This window comes from Salvia hispanica, chromosome 6 (genome assembly GCF_023119035.1).
Source record: "Salvia hispanica cultivar TCC Black 2014 chromosome 6, UniMelb_Shisp_WGS_1.0, whole genome shotgun sequence".
NCBI classification, from domain to species: Eukaryota; Viridiplantae; Streptophyta; class Magnoliopsida; order Lamiales; family Lamiaceae; genus Salvia; species Salvia hispanica.
The window spans coordinates 31023748-31046822 of record NC_062970.1 but is presented as its reverse complement, the minus strand read 5'-3'; the positions used below and the strand labels follow the sequence as shown (position 1 = coordinate 31046822).

The following is a 23075-nucleotide window of genomic DNA, read 5'->3' as shown; positions in this document are numbered from 1 at the left end:
CGGAGGTTTGGCTTTAAGGAGAGTGCAGAGTGAATGGCGTGAAAGAGCAGTAACACCTGAAAGAGAGATGGCGCATGGAAGATGGCGAAATCGAGCCAGCAACGTGCGGCTCGAAGAGCTTAAGATGATTGAATGCGATGAGGAGTTCGCGTGTATCCGCGATGGTTGGTAGCCTGTAGGCACGGCCCGAGACAAAGGTGTCGGTGAAGCTTGGCTCGGGAGTTTTCTCCAGCGTTGGGCTTCGAGAACACTTCGACCTCGACGGACTCCATCACATTCAAGCTTTCAACGAAGAACATGATATGAGCATCAGGGAGTGGTCCTTGAGGATGTGGTTGTTTTCCAGGGCTGATGATGACGAAGGCATCTGGAATGAGAGAATGGTCGGCGTACCAAAGAACACACCAGGGTTCAAGATACAGCAGGATGGGAGCTGGTCACCCACTCTAATGCGGGGGCGTTCAAATCCAGCTACTCCAAAGCCTCCCACATTGAAGACCGCATCCTCCGATTCGCCCAGACATTTATTAGCTACAATCTGATGGGAACGGCGAACTCAGCTCTGACAACCACCGACCTCTACTTCACCTAGTGTATGGCGAAGGGTGTGAAGGTACATGTCGGTTACTAATTGGCCCAAGCATGCCATCAAATGACAAGAAAACCCGCGCGACATATGTACACATGCCATCTCCTCGGCGCCTACCTCCAACGGAACATCAACATGAAGATAGCCAAGACCGCTCCTCTAGTCGTGATGTGTGAGCCCCCAGAGACCTTCAGCGTTGAATATTTCTTCATCAAAGGGCTGTTCCAAGCACACGACAAGGAAACCTTCTTCTACGAGGTGGGAGATAAGGTGAAGACGGAGTCGGAGGCTGTGGAGGCTGTGCCCAGTGACGAGGTCGAGGAGTTGAAGAAGGAAGTGCAAGTGATGAGGAAGGAGATGATGAAGAGAACTCGGTGGAATGCGGAAAGAATTAAGCGGGGCCCGGGAGGAGATAAAGGCGCTGCGGGGGAACATTGCAGACTTGGCAATGAAGTCCTCCAAGCAAAATGAGTGTTTTGTTTTAATGTTGTCTTCTCCCACTTAGCCTGATGCTCGGTCTAAGTGGGAGAAGTTTTATTTGGTTATATTGTTTGTTGTATGTTGGATTGACTGTCATGTTTCCCCCCTTCACGACGATGGCTTGGGGACAAGTTTGAGTGAAGTGGGAGGGGGAGGGGAGTCAATGCTTGTATGTGTTTAAAATGTTAAGAGTCGTTAAGTCTAGGTTTTGTTTGTGTCGCATGAGTTGGTGAATATAATACGGCATGATCTCCTTAGTGAGAGCAATTGAAGACAGGATGTATTTCAACTTAGAAGCTTTTTCCTTTAATAAGCCGAGGTCAATCTGGATGAAGTAAGAACGATAGAAGATGTCTTAGCTGACTTAGTTGTGAAGCCCCACTATAAGAGCGAGTTATAAGCCTAAAAAAAATATTTTGAGCTAACATATGTAAAATGGGGCTGTCACTGAATGCTTAGGGAGAAGAGTCTTGAAGGAGAAAAAATAGGGGAAATTGAGTTATGAAGGTATAAGTTGGACGAAGACCAGGGGAAATATGTCTAAGGACAGGAAGCAATAGTAACCTGACCCAGGAATAAAAGGGGGAACGAAGTGTAGAAAGGAGAAAACTCTCATAACCCGACGCTTCGGTGTTTGGCAATAACTTATGAGAGATTCGGTCCTAACATCCCTGTGAGGAATGAGTGATCGAGTGAATCCAACAATTGGGGAAGTAAAAGGCTATCTTGACGAACTGACAGATTGATTAGGTGGAAGAAGGGAAGGGGCCAATTTGGAGAAGTGCAGCCTGTTGGATTGACCTTAATCTTGTGGGGACGGTTGCCTAAAAGTTGAACCTAGTTCATGCATATTTGTTTCGGAGGTTGATTGTTATTCTCTGTGTTGGATGTTTTATGTACTTGATCTGGGAAATATGAGTTGATCTGTGGTTGTTGTTGTTGATCTGTGGAGAATCGGCGAATCTGTAGTTATGGAGATGATTTTGATCGGAGTTTGTCTCGAATGCTTGGATCCGGAGTGGATTTAGCATCCGAAGTGTGGATCTGAACAGGGGAACTGAATTGTGCATGGATTCTGAATTTCTACTTTCGTTTTCGCTTTACTTCATCTAGGAGATAGAGATCTGAGTTTTTTTTGTTGGTTTTCTCGGCGTTTCTTCTGACGTTCAATTGTTGTCGCCGTTGAGTTGCGAGCGTTGTTCTGTTTTCATCATGTTTCAGTTAAATTCCAATGATGCTTGCGTTTTGTAGGTAGTTAGGCTTAGAGTTGGTTATTTGCAGCTTTTTGGTCGTACGTTTCTATTTTTGGAAAAATGGTCCCCACTGCATGCATCGAGTCTGTCTAGCTAGATTAGGTAGCAATATTACTAGATCCAGGAAGTTGATTTGAGATAGTGATGATATGATGTCAAGTTGTGTTACGTGTTTGTTTACCGTTTCTTAGATCTAGATATAGTTAAATTTCTTTTCCTTTGTCTAGTATAAGTTCCTCAACCCCACGTTGCGTGGCAGCAGCCATACCACCCGAAAGCCCTTTAAATGCATGATTTCGCATCTGTGCTCGTGGGATCGATCCCTACTTCCCTATACTAATTCTAGTATACGCGGGTTGAGGGTTTTGAAGTGATATTCTGTGTGTCCAACGACCGAGATCTTTCAGCGTTCCGTGAGTTCTTAGACCTTGTGATCTAGTGGATTCACTGGACCCGGGAAGCTTGCTATTCCTTATTGTGCACGCAGTTTAAAAATATCTCAGTATCAGTCGACTGAGTGCATCACGCAAGATGCGCGAATCACTAGCCGAACCCTCCCATCCCGGAAGCACATATACAAATCTCAAATATCAGTCACACACAGCTAGAGTGTTCGTGGCTATATGGCCCTTTCTGGTACGGTACCTCGGTACGTCTACGAGTGGCACTCGAACATTTATGTAGGTGCCATCTAATGCACCAAGACAACCCTGTGTTCGAGAAAATATTGTAAAAAAAGACATCTACTTTCTAAAGCATTATTCTAATGTAATTACATATGAGCATTCAGTTCATTGAGCGAACCTGAAACCATTTCCACCTTTCTAAACCACATTTGTGTAGGTGTCATCTAATGCACCAAGACTTCACTAATAAGACTTCGTATAGTTGTAGCACACCATGCAAAACAATATGCATATAGTGGGAAACCGTCTGAGAAGACCGCATAAAGTTGAAGCCCACAATACGCGTTTTCTCGTGATGAGACAATATGTACAAAATCATAGCCACCTGTTCTTCCAACATCACAAATTTCTGGTCTATAAGGCCAATCCGATCTCGAAGGAGGCGACATAGTCGCCCAAAGGTGTTTTTGTCTATCCTTAAATAATCAATGCATGTCCTATCTGTGATACCAACCATTCTATTCATGTGTCGGACTTGTTCAGGAATTCTATCGAGCAACGCAAATGTTCCAGTAAGACGCCTTCTCTTATTTTTTTGCCTTTGACAGTTCATCATCGAGAGTACATGACGGAGCAGCATAATATTACGGTCATGAATTCTCATCAGTTCTTCAATAACTAACATGATATTTGTCATTTCTTGTGAAAGTGGTGATCCATGGTGCAAATCATTCAAATTTTATAACTCTAAAACCACAAGCTTAGCAAAATCAACTGTCTGGATAAGTCCATTTGAAAAAAAATTCCACATAATACAGATCCTAAAAAAAGTTTGATTAAAATTTTGGTTCAATTGAAGAAGTCCAAAATCGTGAAAAAAAATGCTTCAAAAAGTATGATATCTACATAATTTCACATAATACATCAACTAAAAATACATCAACTAAAAGGAGCTTGAGTAAAATTTTGATTCAATTGAATAAGTCCAAAATCTTGAAAATGTGCTTGTATATGAAAATTTCTACCTAAAAATTGGTGTATTATATGCTCAGATCCGCTCAAAAAAAGGGTAATGATAAAATACCTCTTTGTCAATTACTCCGTCAACCATGTCGATTTTCCAATGAAATGCCGGGTAGCTGCTGCAAAGCTTGAGTATGCCTGCTAGCTGCGGCAAAGCTTGAGTCTTCCGGGTAGCTGCCGCAAAGCTTGAGTCCGCCGGCAGGATGTAGATATCGGACTTAGAGAGGATTTGCACACAACAAAATTGGGCAAAACAACATGATTCGAAAGGGAACTAATGTATGTATACAGAAAAAAACGGGGTAAATCGGTCAGCGGCTCATCTTTTTGTATCGTGATTTTCATGGTTGGCCACAAACGCAGAGGAGGAGAGGTATAGGGTTTGCTCTGAAATTGGGTTAAGAAACTAGAAAAAAAGCGGGTCACAAATATTTTCCCGGATGTTGGGCTAGTACTAACGTGGCATTCAAACAATGAAAAAAGGCACTAAAATGGGCCTATCGTGGGTCTAACAAGGCATTCAAACAGGCCCTTACTATAAATGATAGTTATGTCTCACATGATCATATTCCCCTAATTCATTTCACTATTAAAATATATTTTTCACATTCCACTGTATTTTCTTAGCAACTTTTTTTATACTCATGCCAAATATGCCAAATTCAAGTGGAACTCTTAAAGCAAAATGAAGGAGCATTAAAGATGCTTCACAATTTTTTTCAAAAATTTAAGCAGCCACAACGACAGCTAAAATAAATATTTAAACCCATAAAATGTGTAGTACTAGACTAAATATATTCCTAAACAACCCCAACAATCTTAACTAAGAAGCTAAGATGTTGGAAGAAAGTATCACACAAAGTTAATAACACGATAGAACAATGAATACTTCAAATTCCTACAACTACTTCACCACATGGTGTTAATGTCTTGGCTGTCTTAAAAATGAAATTTCTTTTCAAAGAAGAGGGAAAATATGTTCGAGAGAAATAATACTAAAAGGTAATAGTTGAATAGTTAGAAGTGCTTTTTAAAGAGTTAATTTCGTAAATGGTGAGTACTAAATTATAGTGTTGTGATGCAATCTATGATAACCCACATTAATAATAATAACCGTAAACTTAATCTGGACCATATAATCTTGAGATCTAGTGGCTACAATTCATCCCTCATTTTCATTAATTTTTAAATGAAAATGGTAATAATGCTCAATTATCAAAAATAAAAAAAAATAATCCTAAGCTTATACGATTTTCTTCGATAAAATCAACATACTCGTCGGTCCCTTTGCAGGAAAGGAAGATTTCACCACTTCCATAGCTCACTGTCGCTGATATTCTCTTCCATTAGCTATTAAACTCAAAGAGATACAAAAGCTTATACTCTCTCTACATACAATGCGATACATACAAACACAAACACAAACTAATGCAGCATTGTATATACCTCTCATCACCTCCATTCTATAGATATGATCTACTTCTTCAACAAGACAACAACCGCAGCAGATTGTATTCTTTGACAAAACCTGAACCCAATTCATCAATTAAATAGGAAAGGAAACTAGCAACCTATATGCACAGGTTCTCCCAACATCAGTCAACAATAAAATCTATTTCTGTTTACTGTACCTTTCTCGTCTGTGTCGCTAGATTTATCAAGTTCCTCTTAAGCAAGTTTGCAGATCATATCAAGGACCTTGCGGATGTGTTTTATCTTAATCATTTTCAAGATGTTGTGGTGTTGTAACGTTTCTCTTAATACATTAAGCGGCAAGGTGTCAGAAATCAGAATCAACAAGATCCTGGTCACATGCACAACTACTGGTCAGGACAGGTCCCACTGCGCGATTGCAACTTATTAGAACAGAATTTAAGGAGACAAAGTTACCAGCAGTTCAGATGCTTAGGCAGAAGTTATCGAAATTATCTGAGATAAAGACCCGTCTCACATAACCTGCATGGCATTTCCAAATCTAATACTCACGCTCAACTGAATTGAGATGAATGGTCATTTCTTCTGAGTACTCTTCTGAACAAATTAGAAACTAGAATTCGCCATGTGACAATCTCTGGTGTCAACCCACGGGCAACTCCTAGATCTAAGAGAGCACAGGCGTCCCAAAACAAGCCTTCTTTACAGTAAGAACCTATCAAGATATTATAAGTGACGGCATCCGGGCAGACACCCTTACTTTCCAAATTTTCAAACAACTTATAAGCTTCTTTAATCCGACGCATCTTGCACAAACCACTTATCAGAGTGTTATAGGTGACTATGTCTGGTTTCAGTCCACTGTAAACCATCTCTCTAAGGACGTCGAATGCATTCTGTATCTTACCAGCTCTGCATAAACTACTTATCAGAATATTGCAAGATAAGCTACTTGCAGCGACTCCCTTTCTCAACATTTCTTCAAAGAGGCCCATAGCTTTATCAACAGCCCCATCTTCACAAAGTGCTTTAATGAGGCTAGAATACGTGAACTCATCTAGAGCACATCCTCGGAACAACATATCATTTACAAGCTTAAACGCTTCTTGCAGAGCCCTCTTCCTCAAGAAAGCATGAATCAGTATATTGTAGGTTACGGTATTAGCTATGACGCCATCTAGGAACATATCCCTATACACACATAGAGCCTCTTCCATCTTGTTAATCTTAGTTAGCCCGTTTATTAAAGAATTGAATGTAAAAATATCAGCTTTACATCCTCTGCTCAGCATGCCATGGTACAGCTCAAACGCCTCTTCTACTCGTCCGTCCCTACATAACGCAGAGATTAGACAATTATATCCAACTGTGTTTAGGGAAAGACCCTTACGTGACATCTCGTCCATAATATCTTCAGCTTCCCTCAAGAGACCTTTCTTGCAGAAACCATCAATTAGAGTGGTATAAGTTATCAAATTTGGCTCAAAACCCTTGAGCGACATCTCTTCGACTAATTGATGAGCGGAGAATAATAAACCCTTCTTGGAAAGCCCTTGAATAAGAATATTGTAAGTATAGATATCTGGATGTAAACCAGCGGCAACCATATTCTCGTCCAATAAAGCTTTTGCTTCTTCAAAACGATCATTCATGACATACCCATTAATCAACGTATTGTATAGGATAACATTAGGATTTGGCACTTTCTTCAACAGCGCCCTGGCTTCATCCACTCGACCTGTTTTGCACAACCCTTGCAATAAAACACCACATGTTATTTTATCAGGGGAAAACCCCCGGATAAGCATCCGATCAACTAGTTTAGCAGCCTCGTGAACACGGAGAGCACGGCAAAGGGCAATTATGACATCATTAAATGTATTTACATCAGGTGTACAGCCCATAAGAAACATCTCTTCCAACAACTTCAAAGCATCATCAATTCTATTATTAACAGACGACGCATGTATCAATGTCTGATACACTACTGAGTTTGGTACACACCCATGCTTTGTCATGTCCCTGAGAAGGGAGCATGCAGAGTCAACTTCATTCACCATACAAAGCGCTTGCATCACTCTGCCAAACGTAAACACAGTAGGAGAGATACCCCTGCTCAGCATATCATAAATGACGTTGGGGGCAATTTTGGGACAATTACCTGCCAACAGAACATCCAAGACGACGTTATAAGATTTGAATGTAGGTTCATAACAGAACAAATTCCTCATATCAAAGAGCAACCTGGTCGATTGACCGGGCAGACCAGCTCTTCCATAATGTCTCATGATCATAATGAAAATGGACTCTTGAAATGACACCTCTTCTTTCTTCATCTGCAATAACAATCTATCAACGGTCTTAAAGTCATTCACGGTCCCAATTTTATCAACGAGAGTATAGTACACGTCAAAGGTATGACGATAGCCCTTCTGGCTACCAGCCCACTGAAACAACTCCATTGACGTGGGCACATCCAACGGGAGCTGCAGCAATTTATTCAGCTGAAATGGAGTAATGCTTGTGAACGACTTCCGGAGCTCCTCCAGGTCAAAAGGTTTAAGCAATCTCTCCCATTCATTCTCAGATTCCATCTCAGGAGGATCAATAGCATTATTGTGAATACTTCCATAAACACCACTCGGATAACACGAAGCTATATAAACTTTGGGGAATATGTGAAGCTTCTGAAAATCACATAAACTTGTTTTTAATCTCAACATGACTCTAGAGAGCGGCTTCGGAACTCTTAATTCGACTATTTATTGGACCAGTGTAGCAGAATGGCAATAATTCTCAATTTCCGGTTGCAGCAATAAATACCTTAATATAAGATGGGAATAAATCAAGCTTAATAGATAAAACCCCATTTAAACAGAGCACGAGCCTGACCAATTTACCTCTAATGGCTGAATTTCTACACGATTACAATGACGGAACCGGGAGGAGTAGGCCCGCAGCCGCTGTCGTGTGGCAGGGGGCGAAATCGCGGTGGCGCGGGAGGCCGGAGTGTTGTAGGGCGGCGGGAAGAGGGGCAATTACAAATTTGCGATTTGGGATTCGGGATTTCTGAGAACGTTGGCATCTCCCTCCATTTGTGTTCCTTTTTCGACTCAAGCTGTTTGTAATTTTTGGTGACACATAATTTAATAAATTGATATTTAGTTTTTTTTTTATATTTAATTTAAAATTTTGATATTTGAATTTTTAATATAGAAAGAATAAAGTCATAGAAAAAAAAAAGTAAATTAAACGAGAATAAAATTTTGACTACATATTTGTGTTTTATGATTACGTTTGGTATTCTGTGTCCTAACTTAAGAAATTGGACCAATTTTTGACATGTTTTTACGCAATCATAAAAAACTTACTCTCAAATACTATAATTATGTCATTTTTTAATCCAATAAATATAATAATCCATTTTTGGTATGTATGTAATGTTTGGAACTAATTCGGTGAATCTGTACTTATTAGAATAATTTGATTTGCTTTAATTGCATTTGTGAAAGAAATAGTACTGTGGGAACTGGGAAGGAGTATTTGAATGGCCTTGTGGAATACACACAAATTTGGAATACAAATCTAATTTGGATAGAAATAAATGGGACAACAAATCTTAACCGAACCAAGAGGATCATCGTCAATAGAACAAATATCAATAGCTACTACCACCAACCAGTCTAGTTTCTCCCTTGCTGGAAGAAATCATATATCTGCGCACACTAAATTTCACAGCTACTTCGTTACCATATTAAATTCAAAAGCCACCTTTAGCTTGCTAGGATGAAGTCTCTCAACAGAAATACTAAATGAAGCTGCGGAGATGCCTAGCAAAGCATAGTCGAGTGCAATGGTACATGCTTTTGGATGGATGTAAGAACATCTTGCCCCTCACAAACGAAAACTGAAACGGGATCTGGGGAACATGGAACAAAAATTGTAGTATCTCAAAGTTACTCTAGGTGTCGTCACCTCTCAACCTTTTTGGAGGGTGCTCATAATGCTTCCCAGCATTTATAGAAGATCGGTAGCAGAGACTGGAGGCATTTTCTTGACCCTGTATTGAATTGAGAAGTCATTATGCATCAGGATAGGTCATGAATACAGGGGAGGATTACCCCTACGGTGAACACAGAAAAGGGAAAAAACAAGCAACTCGAGATTGCACCATTCAGATATAAAAAACGGCTGTATCACAGAAACATGATAAATATAATTATGTTCTACTCATTTATACTGTAATAGTTGATTTGTACGTTAGAGGATAGTCGCAAGGCTTATGTATGATAAAACTGCAAGAGCATGCAGAAAAGAACAAGGGAGCATAATCCAATTGTAAATGAGAAGAATAAAGAGGGAGGAACCTTGATAGAGAATACGGGATTGGTATTATTGCTGGTAGTTTGTTTTCCAACGTCCAGCTGCACGGAAATGTTGGTTTGGGACAAATCAACTCCTGACGACTGTAGTGAACATTTTAAGCAATTCAACAACCTGTTAAACACCACAAGTTCCACATTAGTTTGATAAACTTGTGCAGTGGGAGATCTTCTAACCAAATTGAAGATGTGTTCGGTGGAGAGAGAGACAGCTTTTTTTTTGTTCGGTGGAGAGAGAGACAGCTAACAATGAAGGCAATGCAAATTAAGTGTTGAAGTTCAAGTTCATGTTTAGAAGGCATTATTAATAATTAAGCTTGGCAGCACAGTAAAAATGAAACAGGCAATATACAAGTACTACATATAACTTCTCAAACATCAAAATCTCACTTCCACTTAGTTATTATGGTTCAATTACGGAGATATAAAATTACAGAATACTAATACTAACTCTTCTAAGAGCATCTTTGTGTTTGTAACTCAAACATCTTATCAATGCTTATTGCTTAATGAAATGACAATATCATTGTAATATGATCAGCACAGCATAACTAATGATTTTCCACGACATGCTAGTTTCTGTTCAATTTTGAGTCCAGGTCCATCAAATCCTCTATAAACAAATACAATGTGCATGTATAATATATCATCTACCATCAACAAACTAGACAAGTGGAGTAGGGACTACCAAATTCAAACAGGCCCTATTCTCACCAAGATACAACAAGAAATAGACATTTGTCAGATACTGTAAATGATCAGAGTAGGGTTCTATCACAGTGTTTGCCCTTGAGAGAGACACTTGACAAACTACCAATATACCCACTCACTCAAGAAGTGTTGGATTATATCACAGAGTTCAAATCATGATAGATCAAATCAACCATATTACAATTCACATACCAAGATGCTACCCATATCAAATGCAGAGAAGGGTGCATCATGATTGACAGAAAGACATAATGTGTGTATCAAACCAAATAGACATGTTACATATCAATTGGTAATTTCTTATTGCTACCTTAGCCAATGCTTACCCTTGAGAGTAGACATTTGAGATACTAGCTTCATCACTCTCACTCTTCAGTTCTTCCCCATTTGAGGAGTATACAGGAACCGAACAATCATCTGCACATGACCTACCCTGCCAAAAGTTTAATTGGTCTGCTTCAGTAAAAGATCCTTGGGGCTGGCCAGGCAAACTCTCAAATATAGCTGCTGGAAGTGGCATGGCCATAGTAGGGGCTTGTGTTGCCATGGGTGGGTTATCTGTTGATTTATATAAGGTAGCTCCAGTTAAGTCAGATTCCACTGGGTTCTGCACATTACTTAGCAGGGCAGGATGAACATCGTCTTCGTGACCATAAAAGTTTCTTTCAAATTGAGTCTGATCGACAAAGCTTGCATCTGGCCCAGAATTAATTCTCTGTCATAAATATGAGAAGTCACCACCAATAAAATATAAACCTTGATCCTACAACAGATTGAAGTTGGCACCTTGTCCATAGTTTGACTTTGGTAGCCAAGAAGATAATAATATAATAATAGTGTGTAATATAATCTGTAACCCACTTTTTCAACCCATTAAAGAAATTGTGTTACTGACAAAATTGGAATTAGCATCAGAAATAAAAAGCCAAATCTTAAATCTAACTCTATCAAATAGCAATACGCTGCTATTAACCAGAAAATGTTACAAACCCTGTGCTTTTGCTTTTATATGGATTGAACATATCACAAGGATATCATAAAAAAAAGTAGACAAAACCAGAAATATATATCAGTTAAACTACAAGAAAACCTGAGGCATGTAAGAAAGTTTTGTTGGACAGCCAACCTGCTACATGTCCATTTTTTAAAACTCGTGAGCCTATGAGGAAGGGAGTAGATTTGGAAAGCATATAATTGTATGGAAAAAAATACATAAAAGCATGTAAATTTTACCATAGGCAAACACTTTGTGGACTCCAAGCTCCAACCTTGACAAGAGCCCTCGTAGACCTGCAACTTCTCCTGTAAAAACTGGATATACTGTATAACCTGCATGAGAATAGACATCAGAATTGCTACACAAACTGTGCAACTTAGGCAAACAGAGTACAACCTACTAATGACAAGAAAAGGAGGGAGAATATGACAAAACTAACCTCCAATAGAAACGAAGCTTTATCTCTTTTTTGATCATTTTCAGGTATCAGGTCCCTCAAAATTTGAAATCTGCAACATATAAACTTTATTCATCATTCCAAGCCTCAAGCATCTTAATCTAAGTTTGCTCTTGCATAGTTTATCTGCTCAACTCAATGGGCATACGAATTTCGATTTCCCAGAAAACTTTATGAACTACATTATCCCACTAACAATTCATGAACATAATAAAAACTCAAGAAATAGGGCAAAAACATGCTGCACTTAGAATTCCAGTTGGTACCCGAATAAGACATGAAATGTCGGAAAAACACAAACAAAAACAATCCCAACAACCCTAGCTGCTGCGGCAAATATGAAAAGGAAAAGAAGGGGAAAGATAGAGTTGAACTCCTGCCTTTGATTGATTTTACTCCTCCTGCGTTGCTCCGTCTCTGAATGTTTGGAACGTAGCTTCTGATCAGCTATTTTATAGTCTGCTGAAATTAGAAATTAGAGAGAGCAGAGATACAAAATTAGAATAAACAGACGGGAGAGGCAGAGATGCCTGTTGGAGAAGAGCTATCGTTAGTTTCATCGTCATCTAGGTGGCTCGCACTTCTTCCCATTTCCAAAATTCTTCTTCGTGAGTGAGGAGAGATTAAGAAGCTAACGCCGCCGGTGGTCGGTGAAGCTTTCGTTAAACGGCGCCACTCATTTATTTGTCTCCTCTTTTGCGGGCTCTCGCGCTTTGGGCTTTCTATTATTGGGCTTTCTTCTTTTCCTGATTCGACCCAAATTCCCGATTATCATATTTCCTCTGTTACTATAAAATTACAATTGAACCTTTTCGTGATAATTAGCCACCTCAAAAAAAAATTGTAAGCACCAAATTTTCATGCCATGTACTAGGACCATAATTATACAATCGTACAATTGCAATTTTCCGCAAAAAATAAAAATGCAAGTAAACAATTAAAATTGTAACGGGCCGGGTCGGGTCAGTTGGGCCAATTGGAGCACCTAATAGAGTACCACAAGGTTTTAGAAGGGTTTAAAATGCTACTACCAGTCTACCATTACAACCACTCTCTCACACTTCTGCAAAACTTCTCATTCTTCACACCTGATCAATCTCAATCTCTCGCTACCAACGTTTGCCGAATCTCCACTTTCTTTTTCTAATATTTTTCCTGCCGCAATTTGATGTACACCAATAAAACCCCAATTTCTACCCCCTTCAACACAAACATTTCTTCAAGAGGATCATTGCCTAACCCAGTATTCTGTGTCGGCGTCCACAAAACAAGTCCCACAGATATGTGGAGAAACATCGCCAAACAAATTAGCTCAAGAGGCCCGCCCAACTACCGCCGCAATTCCTCGCTCTCCTCCACTCAAAGCTTTCTAGCCTTCACCCAAGCTTCAGTTTTCCCCAATTCCAGACGCATATGCCAGCTTAATTCGCTCTCCCCCGATGCTCTTCCGGTGGAGGGATTTCAGAGAAACAGTGATATCAACTTCCATGATATTAAAATTCCGTCATTTTCTGGAAGAAATCAATTGAATTGTTACGGGTTGTGCGGGAGGACCTATGCTAGCATAGCTGAGGCGGTGGAGGCGGAGGTGGCAGCGTCGCAGACAGACATAGATGAGGATAGTAGGGATAGTAGTGCTGATGTGCCTGTACCTAATGAAGTTGAAGAATTGTTGAATGTGATGAGGAAAGAGGAGAGGAGAGTGTATGCGAAGAAATGGAGGAACCAGAGAAATATGCGAATGGGGAATTTGAAGTACTATGCCCTAAAGAAAAGGCAAGCGAAGATTGAAACCGAGGCGTGGCAGCAGGCGGCGAAAGAATATGTGGAGCTCTTGAATGATATGTGCAAGCAGAAATTGGCTCCGAATTTGCCTTATATGAAGTCTTTGTTTTTGGGATGGTTTGAGCCTTTAAGGGATAAGATTGCGGAGGAGCAGGAGGTGATTAGGAATGGGAAGAGTAAGGCTGGCTATGGGAAGTACTTCGTTCTCTTGCCTGCAGATATGATGGCCGTTGTCACAATGCATAAGCTGATGGGGTTGCTGATGACTGGTGGAGACCATGGCTGTGCACGAGTGGTGCAGGCTGCGTGTGCTATAGGTGATGCCATTGAACAGGAGGTTGGTTGGCCAGGGCTCTTCTGATTTTGATGTTGCTATGATAGTTACATTTGGAATATTTGATTATTAGGTGTGACATTCTAGTTTAGCTAACTGAAGAAAGATCATGTTGTCTTCAGTGTTAAAATGCTGATTCATGGAAATTCTTCAAGTAAATATTGCAGATAATTTTAAATTTGCTTCTGTTATCATTTCATGCCCGTTACTTGGTTCTTGAAAACTAGAGGTGCCCTATGCAATTGCCTCACGGAATATTAATATTAACACTAATAAATAAGAAGTTGTTGGGCTTGGAAAGTATTTGCTAGAGCAACTACTCAAAGATAAAACACTGAAAAAGATTAGAAGAAGATAAGTCTGCTCCTTCTATATCAAAACATAATAAGTTGTAAGATTTGGATGGTTATGTCTACATAGCTAGTCGAAGAAAAACTGCAAAAGGTTGGAACTTCATTTGTTTGATTTTTAATATGCAATGAAGCTATTCCTTTATTCTACTTTTGTGCAACTTTGCTACTTTATGATTTTATTTTCAATGTTTCATCGAAATAGTTCCATGTATATGCCATGCCATTGTTAACGGATGATTGATGGGATTGTTTTTTTATGTTTTTTGGTTCTTTTCATGCTCACTTTGTTTTTTTTATACAATTATACACATATTTGCAACATTGTGTTGTCAATTCATTATCTTTAACATCTTAAAAATCAATTCAATCTTGTATGCAATTTAGTGTTTTATCAATCCAATATCCTATTTGGCTTTTGCAGATCATAATTAGTTATTTTTTTGTTAGATTGCCTGATCTTGCTCTAGTACGGATTGTTAATATGGCTTTGTTGGTATTGTTAACAAACCTATGTTGGACTGCATGCCCTGCGAATACAGCTTTGTTGGTATTGTTAACAAAACTATGTTGCACATGTATAGCTTAACTTATGAATTTCCTGGTGAAATTAATTCTCATCTAATCTCTGCTTCCTCATACTCAAGGTGATACACAATAGGACTGACTTTTTACAATTTCATGATGGATCAGGTGAGGATAAACTATTTCCTTGAGAAAACAAAGAAGAGAAAGGCTGACAAGGCTGCAGCGAAGGCAGGAGATGTATCTTGTGCAAATTCACCAGAAGAAGAAAAATTACGGAAAAAAGTCACGACCTTGGTGAAAAAACAAAATCTCCGAGCTGTGAGGCAAATAGTGAATAGACAAATTGAGTCTCAGCCATGGGGACAGGATGCTAGAGCAAAGGTCTAAGATCATTTGTTATGATTGAATTAAGTTTCCAGATCTTGAAATCTATATACTTCCCAATTTCAGGTGGGGAGCCGGCTCATTGAATTGATAATACAGACTGCGTATATTCAAGCCCCTGCCAATCAGTTAGCAGAGGGTCCACCTGATATTCGACCTGCATTTGTACATACTAATAGAACTGTAACAAAAGAAAATACGTAAGGGTTAAAGCATTTTTCATATTGACCTCTTATTTACTTTCATGTATGGGTTTTCTCAAGCTTCTCTTCTAACAGGAACTATAGCAGAAGATATGGTGTTATCGAATGCGATCCTATTATTCGTAAAGGTCTTGAAAGAACAGTAAGTCATTTATGTTTTCCCAGTTTTTCTAATTTTATTAAAACCAGGCAACATCAATCCAAAAGAGAATGCTTCTCAGAGAAATGACAAGAAATTCTTTTACATTGCTTTATGAGTTTTTAATCTGAGATCCATGAAGGTGTGGTTGTAGCTTCAATTTTAAAAGCTCTATGTTCATAAATCTGTTAAAAGTTTATATCTTTTACTTACAGGCTAAGCACATGGTTATCCCATATATGCCGATGCTAGTGCGTCCAGTCAAGTGGACAAGGTATGATAACTTGGTTCTTCCTTATCCCAGTCCAAATTTTCAGATGCCATCATGTTTCTTTTCTCCCATTTATAGCTCTTGCATGATTTCCGTGGTTGATTTTCTGTGACAAGTTTTTAGTTGTTGTCATTACTTTGAATTAGATAATCAGAATCACTTATAATATAGTACAACAGATCTTCTCTGTATACTCTGCCTTCACTTTTTCTTGTCTTCTCTTTTTGCGTTTGGACTGTACTTACCGCATAAGCTGAAGTAATAAAATAAGGAAACTAATAATTAAGAATCTGGCTACTAGTTGTGTTCCCTGGGGCAAATATAATTTGATCTACAATATTTAATCTTATTTGGTTGCTGAACTTGGGAGGATATATTTTATCAGAGCAATAGTGTCCACTAAAATATCAGTCTGCCCTGCATAGAATGTTTGTCTTGGCTGTGTTTATTCATTGGATTCGGACCAAGTGAAACTCAGTTGACAAAAAATAAACTGAAATTGGCAGTTTAGGCTAGCAGAACTTTTCCAGTTTTCATTGGTTAACCGAGGTGTTTTTAGGAAGTAAGGGTGAGAAATGAATAGGTCTGAATCAAAACTCTGTAAATCTGATCATTGTTATCCATATGGTTGTTGTTATCCATTACCTAGAGGTTGAACTGTGTAGAAATTCAATATGGTAATGACGCCTAGTTGTATTTCCCATATTTTTCAGTTTAGACTTTTTGGTTGATATATTATTTATGGCATCTGTTGAGGTATTATTTTCATAATTTAATATTTGGGTTCCTGAATGATGGTATCTGCTACAGTGTTAATTTATAATGTCTTTCCTCAAATGAATGCCCATTCTCAAGTAGTGGTGCCCTGAATATGAAGCTTAAAATTTGCCAATGTAGCCAAATAAATTTTTGGAACCCCCCACATGATTTGATGAATCAATGGTTTGCATTTCAAACTTCCTTTGTTTGGTTATTTTCTTTGAGTCTATCTGTACTTCTCATTACCTATTTTCACGGTTCTTAATTTGATAGGCATGACAAAGGTGCATATTTATATCTGCCATCATATGTGATGCGCACTCATGGATCACGTCAGCAACGTGAAACAGTTAAGAGAGCTCCTACAAAACAATTGAAACCAATATTCGAGGTTAGCAAGTTCAGGATCCTGTCCTACTGACAGGGAGTTAGTGGAATTAATTGTGTTTTATGTGAAAAATGTGTCATGTTTGTTCTCAGGCATTGGATACTCTTGGAAACACCAAATGGAGAGTGAACAAGAGAATTCTCAATGTTATTGATAGAATATGGGCGAGTGGAGGTCGCCTTGCAGACTTAGTTGATCGCAACGATGTATGTTAAATTACATTGTCTTTTCCTGTCAATGTTTTAAAGAGTTTCTACACCCCTTATTTCAGTAACGTCATTTGTCAATTGTCATTCTATTTTTGTCAAAATAGTTGTTCTAAACTTTCCGTTTTTTAGGACTTTTCTGCTGGGGCGAGTTTTAGGCACCCCTTTTTATATTAACTTCATTTTCCATTCTTACTTTGTCAAAATAATTGGTTCTAATCTTTTTTTTTTCAGACTCCTCTGCCAGAGGAGCCAGATACAGAAGATGAAACATTAATTAAGAAGTGGAAATGGAAAGTTAAAGCTATCAAGAAAGAGAACAGTGAGAGACACTCACAGCGTTGTGATACAGAGCTTAAACTCGCCGTAAGATTCATCTTTGTATCCTCATCTTATGTTATTTCTGTTGGGCTGAAGGCGTCTGATACTTGCATATTGGTCAGGTTGCAAGAAAATTGAAAGAGGAAGAAGGCTTCTTTTACCCCCACAACCTTGATTTTCGTGGTCGTGCATACCCCATGCACCCACACTTGAATCATTTGGGTTCCGATATTTGTAGGGGAATCCTAGAGTTTGCAGACGGTCGACCTCTTGGAAAGTCAGGCTTGCGATGGCTTAAGATACACTTGGCAAATTTGTTTGCCAATGGTGTGGACAAAATGTCTCATGATGGTCGAATAGCTTTTACTGAGAACCATTTGGACGACATATTTGATTCTGCAGATAGGCCACTTGAAGGAGAGCGTTGGTGGCTCAAAGCAGAAGATCCCTTTCAATGTTTAGCAGCGTGCATTAATCTTGCTGAGGCCCTTAGAAGTCCATCTCCTGAAACAATAATATCTCATATTCCAATCCACCAAGTACTGTTTTCCTAGCATTTTCCTAGCATGCAATAATCTAAATCCTCAGTATATCATATTACAACTTTTGAATTGAATTAATGAATCTCTGCTATGTAGAATTTGTGTTTTATAATTAATATTCTAATGTTTTGTGTAGATTCTTCTACAATTTCAAGCTTATAACCTATTTCTCTGCAAAATTACTATGCATCCAACTAGAATATTTCACTTGAATCTCTTCTTTTCTATTGATTGTATTAGGATCTAAAGTCATTTAGTTATGCATTGTCTATTTCCTTTCTGGTTTGTCGATTTGATGATTTCATCTGATATTTGCAAAGTTTTTCACTTTGATATATAGATTCATGTCAATTTTCTCTTGAAGTACTTGATGAACATCATCGTAGTGCATTCATAGATAGCTTATCTAAAGCACCACTGATATAACCTTCACTGCTCTTCTCATATTTTTTCAATTTTTGTTTATCTAGGATGGTTCTTGCAATGGTTTACAGCATTATGCTGCCCTTGGAAGGGATAAGGTGGGCTTCTTTCTTTTCTCAATTATCATCTCTCCTTAAGTACAGCTATTGGTTTTGAGGTTCTAAAGTCCAGGCCTTGTCTCATTTTGAAAGTGGACTTTATGAATATCTTGGTTTTTTGGTAGGCATGTTGATGGCATAGATATTAATACGTGGCTTAATAAATTTGAATAATCTCATCAGTTGCACACTGTGAGAATAGTTAGATGAGACACACCATGCATGCCATTTATACACTCACTTGAATTATATGTTTTCTGTATTTTTCTCACAAAACCACTCATGTCACTTCTAAATACATGGAGTACTTCTTTTTTCATATCTTATCTATTTATTTTTTATATAGTGACCCACATTTATAGGAGATGGTTTCCAATGATGATGATGAGGCTTAATGCTTTATTTCAACACTGACTGATTTTTTCGTTATAATGTATTCAGCTAGGGGCAGCTGCTGTTAACTTGGTTAATGGAGAAAAGCCCGCAGATGTTTACTCAGGAATTGCTTCCAGGTAGCCTCTGTCTCCTCTTTCCACATCAGGCCTTCTTTGCTGTTGATTTGTAATTTCATATGCGTTCCCAGTAGCCTCTTCGTATCTGTTGTAAAATGGACACACACATATATACATAGGGTTGCTTTTCCGGGTTTCAGATTTAGATCTGGTTATAACTGTAAAATAGGACTGAAATCTTGTTGTAACTATGAAATCTTGAGGTCTAACTTCATCACATTCCTCGACTGTATAATGTGCATGAAGAATATTATTGAAAAGCTTTTTCCATGATAATGCACTCATGCAGGGTCCTTGATATCATGAAGGAAGATGCAAAGAAGGATCCTGCTAAATATCCTGAAGCTTTGCATGCAAGATTACTGGTCAATCAGGTCGGTGCTATTGCTTGAAGCTTTTAGGTCTATGCTGAGTAGAACTTGGTATTTTTTGTTCTACTGTTTATATTATTGATCAGTAAATTTATTCACTATTTAATTCTATCATTTTGTCTTCCCCCCTTCCTTACCTCATGGTCTTGTATAAACGTTTGAATGAGGTTTAGGTGGATAGGAAGCTGGTCAAACAGACCGTGATGACATCAGTGTATGGTGTAACTTACATTGGTGCCCGAGATCAAATTAAGAGAAGATTAAAGGAACGCGATCCCATTGGGGACGATGCAGAAATATTTGGTGCAGCTTGTTATGCAGCAAAGGTATGGCATTGTCTGCTTATGCTCCTGCAATGTGAAGTTTACGGCCAATGTTCATTCCCATGAGCTTTATATTATTTGTTTGTCCTTTATATGTGTTATTTTACAGTTTATATCAGTGAATTTGTTCTCATGACTTCAGCAAATGCTTATTCAATTAAATTGATTTTCATTCTTATCCATCTTGTGCTTGCATATTAATTTCCACATTGATCTGAAATTCTATTTACATCTTGTAAGTGAGCATGTTCTCTAGGTTCAGTCAGGCAGCCCATGAATCTACATGTTCACATTATCTACAGATGTTTTCAAGAACATGAAACTATTATGCCGCGAAGAGCAAACACAATTGTCTTTGTGGCATGGATGTGCAACTCAAAGCATATAATTTGGTGGAAAGTCGGAAAAACAATTAGCTAATAATATATACAGTAGTATATGCCTTTAGTTACTGGACAGATTGGCTTATATTCTTCATGATATGTACCTTCTGCTTGTTTTTGCTGGATAGGTTACATTAACTGCATTAGGTCAGATGTTTGAAGCTGCGAGGAGCATCATGAGCTGGCTAGGAGAATGTGCAAAGGTCAGTGCTGAAAATAAACCCGAACTCTTTTTTTTTGCAAAAAATTACTCTGTTTCTGTTCTATTGCTTACCTACTAGAGCAGCTATGCTAAAGCACCATTTATCGTTCATTTGTTTGTTTGTGTTTCGGTGTGTGATTTTTTAATTTTTATCTTCCTCTACCACTATATCATATATCTGCAATAGATTGGCTGGAATTTATATGCTAGTCTAAATTTTTCATGTATAACTACAAGGCTTATCACATATATATTCACCCCCTATTAAATCTCATTTACTATAAACATAGCATGATTCTTATTATTTTGAGAAAACATATAACTAACTGTGCTTAACACTTCAATTGAGTAAAATTGGAAAGCATCTGCACTGTTTTGCTACAGTCAGGGAGCCTTGATACAATTTGACAGCCTTAACTGGAAATGTTCAGGTTATCGCATCAGAAAACGAGTCTGTCCGTTGGACAACTCCACTTGGACTCCCTGTGGTTCAGCCTTACCGTAAAGTAGGGAGGCATTTTGTAAGTGCTGGAATTCAAGCAAACATAAATTCTCTACCATTTTCCGAGTTAAAACAGTTGTGTTGTATTTTGAGCATCTTTTTTTAATCTTTATTGCAGATTAAAACTTCTCTGCAGGTTTTGACTCTCCAGCGTGAGACAGAAAAGGTTAGCTTTTTTTTTATAAATAGTCATCTATGAATAGAAAAAACTTATGTGCAATGGTGCATCCGCTCTAATTAAATCTAGTTTGGGTTTATTTTCCCTTGCTAAGGTTTATCAATCCCAATTAGAAATTAATCAGGGTGGATGCACCATTCATTTGGATGTACTGGAGTGTGCCTCTCTATGAATTAGGGTTAGGAATCTTTGGATCATTGTCTAGGACAGCATTGCTGTGGCAGGAATTAGCCTGACATCTTTGAGATAGTTTCCATACTCTGATATAGTAGGCATACCTAGAGGGACACGTTATCTTTCGAGTTAATGAAAGAGGAGATGATGCTATGTTGTAGTATAGATTTGGACATCATGATTAGTCATATGTTTGCTTTTGGAAGCATCGATCCTATACCTTGATCTGAAAAGGCTCAAGTCCTTATTATGGCTTTATCTTATGCTTTGCTCTCTTCATCTTGGTGATTCTTTTGGCTTCATGAAGATGGGTTTACTATGGATAATATTGACTTGTGATCCCAAACCTGTTGCAGGTGATGGTTAAGAGGCAGAGAACAGCTTTTCCTCCAAACTTCGTTCATTCCCTAGATGGATCCCACATGATGATGACTGCTATTGCATGCAGGAAAGCAGGATTGGATTTTGCAGGTGTTTTATCTTTCTGCACATATCTAAAGCATCCCGAACTAAAAATTATCGACCTTTGAATCACCTTGTATGTTGTCTGATTGCAGGTGTTCACGATTCATATTGGACGCATGCATGTGATGTTGATGTGATGAACAGAATATTAAGAGAGAAATTCGTTGAGCTATATGAAACCCAAGTCCTCGAGAATGTAAAGCATCTAGATTCCATGCAATCAACCACTATTCAACATTCTTTTTACTATCTTGGGCTAACAAATTCCTATTTGAACAGTTGTTGGAGAGCTTTGAACAGTCCTTCCCTTCATTGACTTTCCCTCCATTGCCTGAGCGGGGTGACTTTGATCTCCGAGAAGTGTTGGATTCCGAGTATTTCTTCAACTAAATCGAGCAATTCTGGTTGTCGGAGCAGCATCCATGATGAACGGGCTTTCGTTGTGCGTTTGTAGCAGTTGATAGCTTGAGTTTAGTAGGGACAGAGGCCAGCGACTCTATGCACTTACAAGCACAAGAAGGTTTCCTTGATGCATCTTAAGTGACCACATTTTTGTTCTTTCGGAGTTTCAAGAATTCATGTACAGTTCGCAGAGAGAATTCTACAAAGCGAAGAGGTGGTACAAGGGCTGAGATAGCTTCTCCACTTAAGATTATTGTAGCAGAATCCATAATCTTAATTTTTCTTTGGAAGGAGCTGACAAAACATGCTGATATTATCTGGTCCACTGTCCCTAAAGGGATACTTGTAGATTGTACATATGATTAGATTTTAAAGGAATGTAGTTGTATATATGTTACTGATTTGTGGGTAAATATTAATTTGAATTTCAAACTATTTGTCAAGATAAAAAAAAAATTATATCTATTAATAATATCAATCAAAAGGTCTGAAGTAATAATATTAATAATGTTTGGATAATGTCTTTTGTGTTGTGCGTTTTGGATTTTCTAATAAATAACGACAGCAAAAATGATGTCATTTTTCAGAAAAACTCTCTTTTTAGGAGAGAAATGTTTTCTCGAATGGGAGCTTGTTTCTTTTAATTTCTATAAATGGGAAATGGGCAATGCTATTGGAGTAATTAAAAAAAATATAACTCATTTGTATTGGCAAGGTCACTTAAAATTGAAAAACATAAATAGGAAAACCAAGTGTAAATTTAATTCATCATATTTTAAAATTCATCTTTTCCAATACTATTGAGTTTTTCAATTTTAGTATAACTCATCATATTTATATTGGCAAGGTCACTTAAAATTGAAAAACATCAATAGAAAAA

The 23075-nt window shown here is 38.2% G+C and overlaps 3 protein-coding genes and 1 long non-coding RNA gene across 18 annotated transcripts; 1 reads left to right on the top strand and 3 right to left on the bottom strand.

The window, feature by feature from the left end:
• Positions 1–1063: 1063 nt before the first annotated feature.
• On the bottom strand, positions 1064–4352 carry LOC125192331. The gene is made up of 2 exons (XR_007171363.1): positions 4033–4352; positions 1064–3547 (listed from the first exon to the last, which is right to left on the bottom strand). It is a non-coding gene; the product is annotated as an uncharacterized LOC125192331 (long non-coding RNA).
• A 913-nt stretch (positions 4353–5265) lies between these two features.
• Positions 5266–8517, bottom strand: LOC125192409 (pentatricopeptide repeat-containing protein At5g64320, mitochondrial). Of its 12 annotated transcripts, none has more exons than XR_007171394.1 (3): positions 8306–8517; positions 5603–8228; positions 5266–5499 (listed from the first exon to the last, which is right to left on the bottom strand). XR_007171394.1 is itself a non-coding variant. In XM_048089952.1 (3 exons), exons 2-3 carry the CDS (start codon positions 8126–8128, stop codon positions 5960–5962), a joined length of 2004 nt encoding a protein of 667 aa, XP_047945909.1. In that variant the 5' UTR covers positions 8129–8228; positions 8306–8517; the 3' UTR covers positions 5266–5959. The 12 variants fall into 12 exon arrangements, 10 of the variants coding, with proteins under 10 accessions (XP_047945909.1, XP_047945905.1, XP_047945915.1 ...); XR_007171393.1 differs by having other exon boundaries at positions 5266–5775; positions 5862–8228; XM_048089952.1 differs by having other exon boundaries at positions 5266–7484; positions 7650–8228.
• Positions 8518–9000: 483 nt separating this feature from the next.
• On the bottom strand, positions 9001–12625 carry LOC125192129 (transcription factor BIM2-like). 4 transcript variants are annotated; one of them, XM_048089599.1, is made up of 8 exons: positions 12483–12625; positions 12333–12411; positions 11935–12004; positions 11732–11827; positions 11589–11627; positions 10825–11213; positions 9773–9902; positions 9001–9465 (listed from the first exon to the last, which is right to left on the bottom strand). In XM_048089599.1, exons 1-8 carry the CDS (start codon positions 12541–12543, stop codon positions 9367–9369), a joined length of 963 nt encoding a protein of 320 aa, XP_047945556.1. In that variant the 5' UTR covers positions 12544–12625; the 3' UTR covers positions 9001–9366. The 4 variants fall into 4 exon arrangements, with proteins under 4 accessions (XP_047945556.1, XP_047945558.1, XP_047945557.1 ...); XM_048089601.1 differs by having other exon boundaries at positions 10825–10931; XM_048089600.1 differs by lacking the exon at positions 11589–11627.
• Positions 12626–13014: 389 nt separating this feature from the next.
• On the top strand, positions 13015–22596 carry LOC125196089 (DNA-directed RNA polymerase 2, chloroplastic/mitochondrial-like). Its single transcript, XM_048094456.1, has 19 exons — positions 13015–14074; positions 15115–15330; positions 15400–15533; positions 15612–15678; positions 15891–15949; positions 16979–17096; positions 17186–17299; positions 17534–17665; positions 17743–18159; positions 18633–18683; positions 19125–19195; positions 19485–19569; positions 19740–19892; positions 20401–20475; positions 20906–20995; positions 21095–21142; positions 21685–21799; positions 21886–21989; positions 22073–22596. Exons 1-19 carry the CDS (start codon positions 13121–13123, stop codon positions 22181–22183), a joined length of 3114 nt encoding a protein of 1037 aa, XP_047950413.1. The 5' UTR covers positions 13015–13120; the 3' UTR covers positions 22184–22596.
• Positions 22597–23075: the final 479 nt, after the last annotated feature.

Bases quoted from the DNA above. Each gene is read 5' to 3' on its own strand.
- LOC125192409 (XM_048089948.1), bottom strand. From the start codon at position 8,128: ATGTTGAGATTAAAAACAAGTTTATGTGATTTTCAGAAGCTTCACATA. The intron at 7,755-7,811 runs GTACTATACTCT...GACCGTTGATAG, and splicing joins TATCGTCATACCTTTGACGT to ATTGTTATTGCAGATGAAGA.
- LOC125192129 (XM_048089599.1), bottom strand. From the start codon at position 12,543: ATGGGAAGAAGTGCGAGCCACCTAGATGACGATGAAACTAACGATAGC. The intron at 11,214-11,588 runs GTTTTCTTGTAG...TATTTATGACAG, and splicing joins AACTTTCTTACATGCCTCAG to AGAATTAATTCTGGGCCAGA. The intron at 9,466-9,772 runs GTTCCTCCCTCT...AATTCAATACAG, and splicing joins ATCCCGTATTCTCTATCAAG to GGTCAAGAAAATGCCTCCAG.
- LOC125196089 (XM_048094456.1), top strand. From the start codon at position 13,121: ATGTACACCAATAAAACCCCAATTTCTACCCCCTTCAACACAAACATT. The intron at 14,075-15,114 runs GTTGGTTGGCCA...ATGATGGATCAG, and splicing joins GTGATGCCATTGAACAGGAG to GTGAGGATAAACTATTTCCT. The intron at 20,476-20,905 runs GTCAGTGCTGAA...GGAAATGTTCAG, and splicing joins GGCTAGGAGAATGTGCAAAG to GTTATCGCATCAGAAAACGA.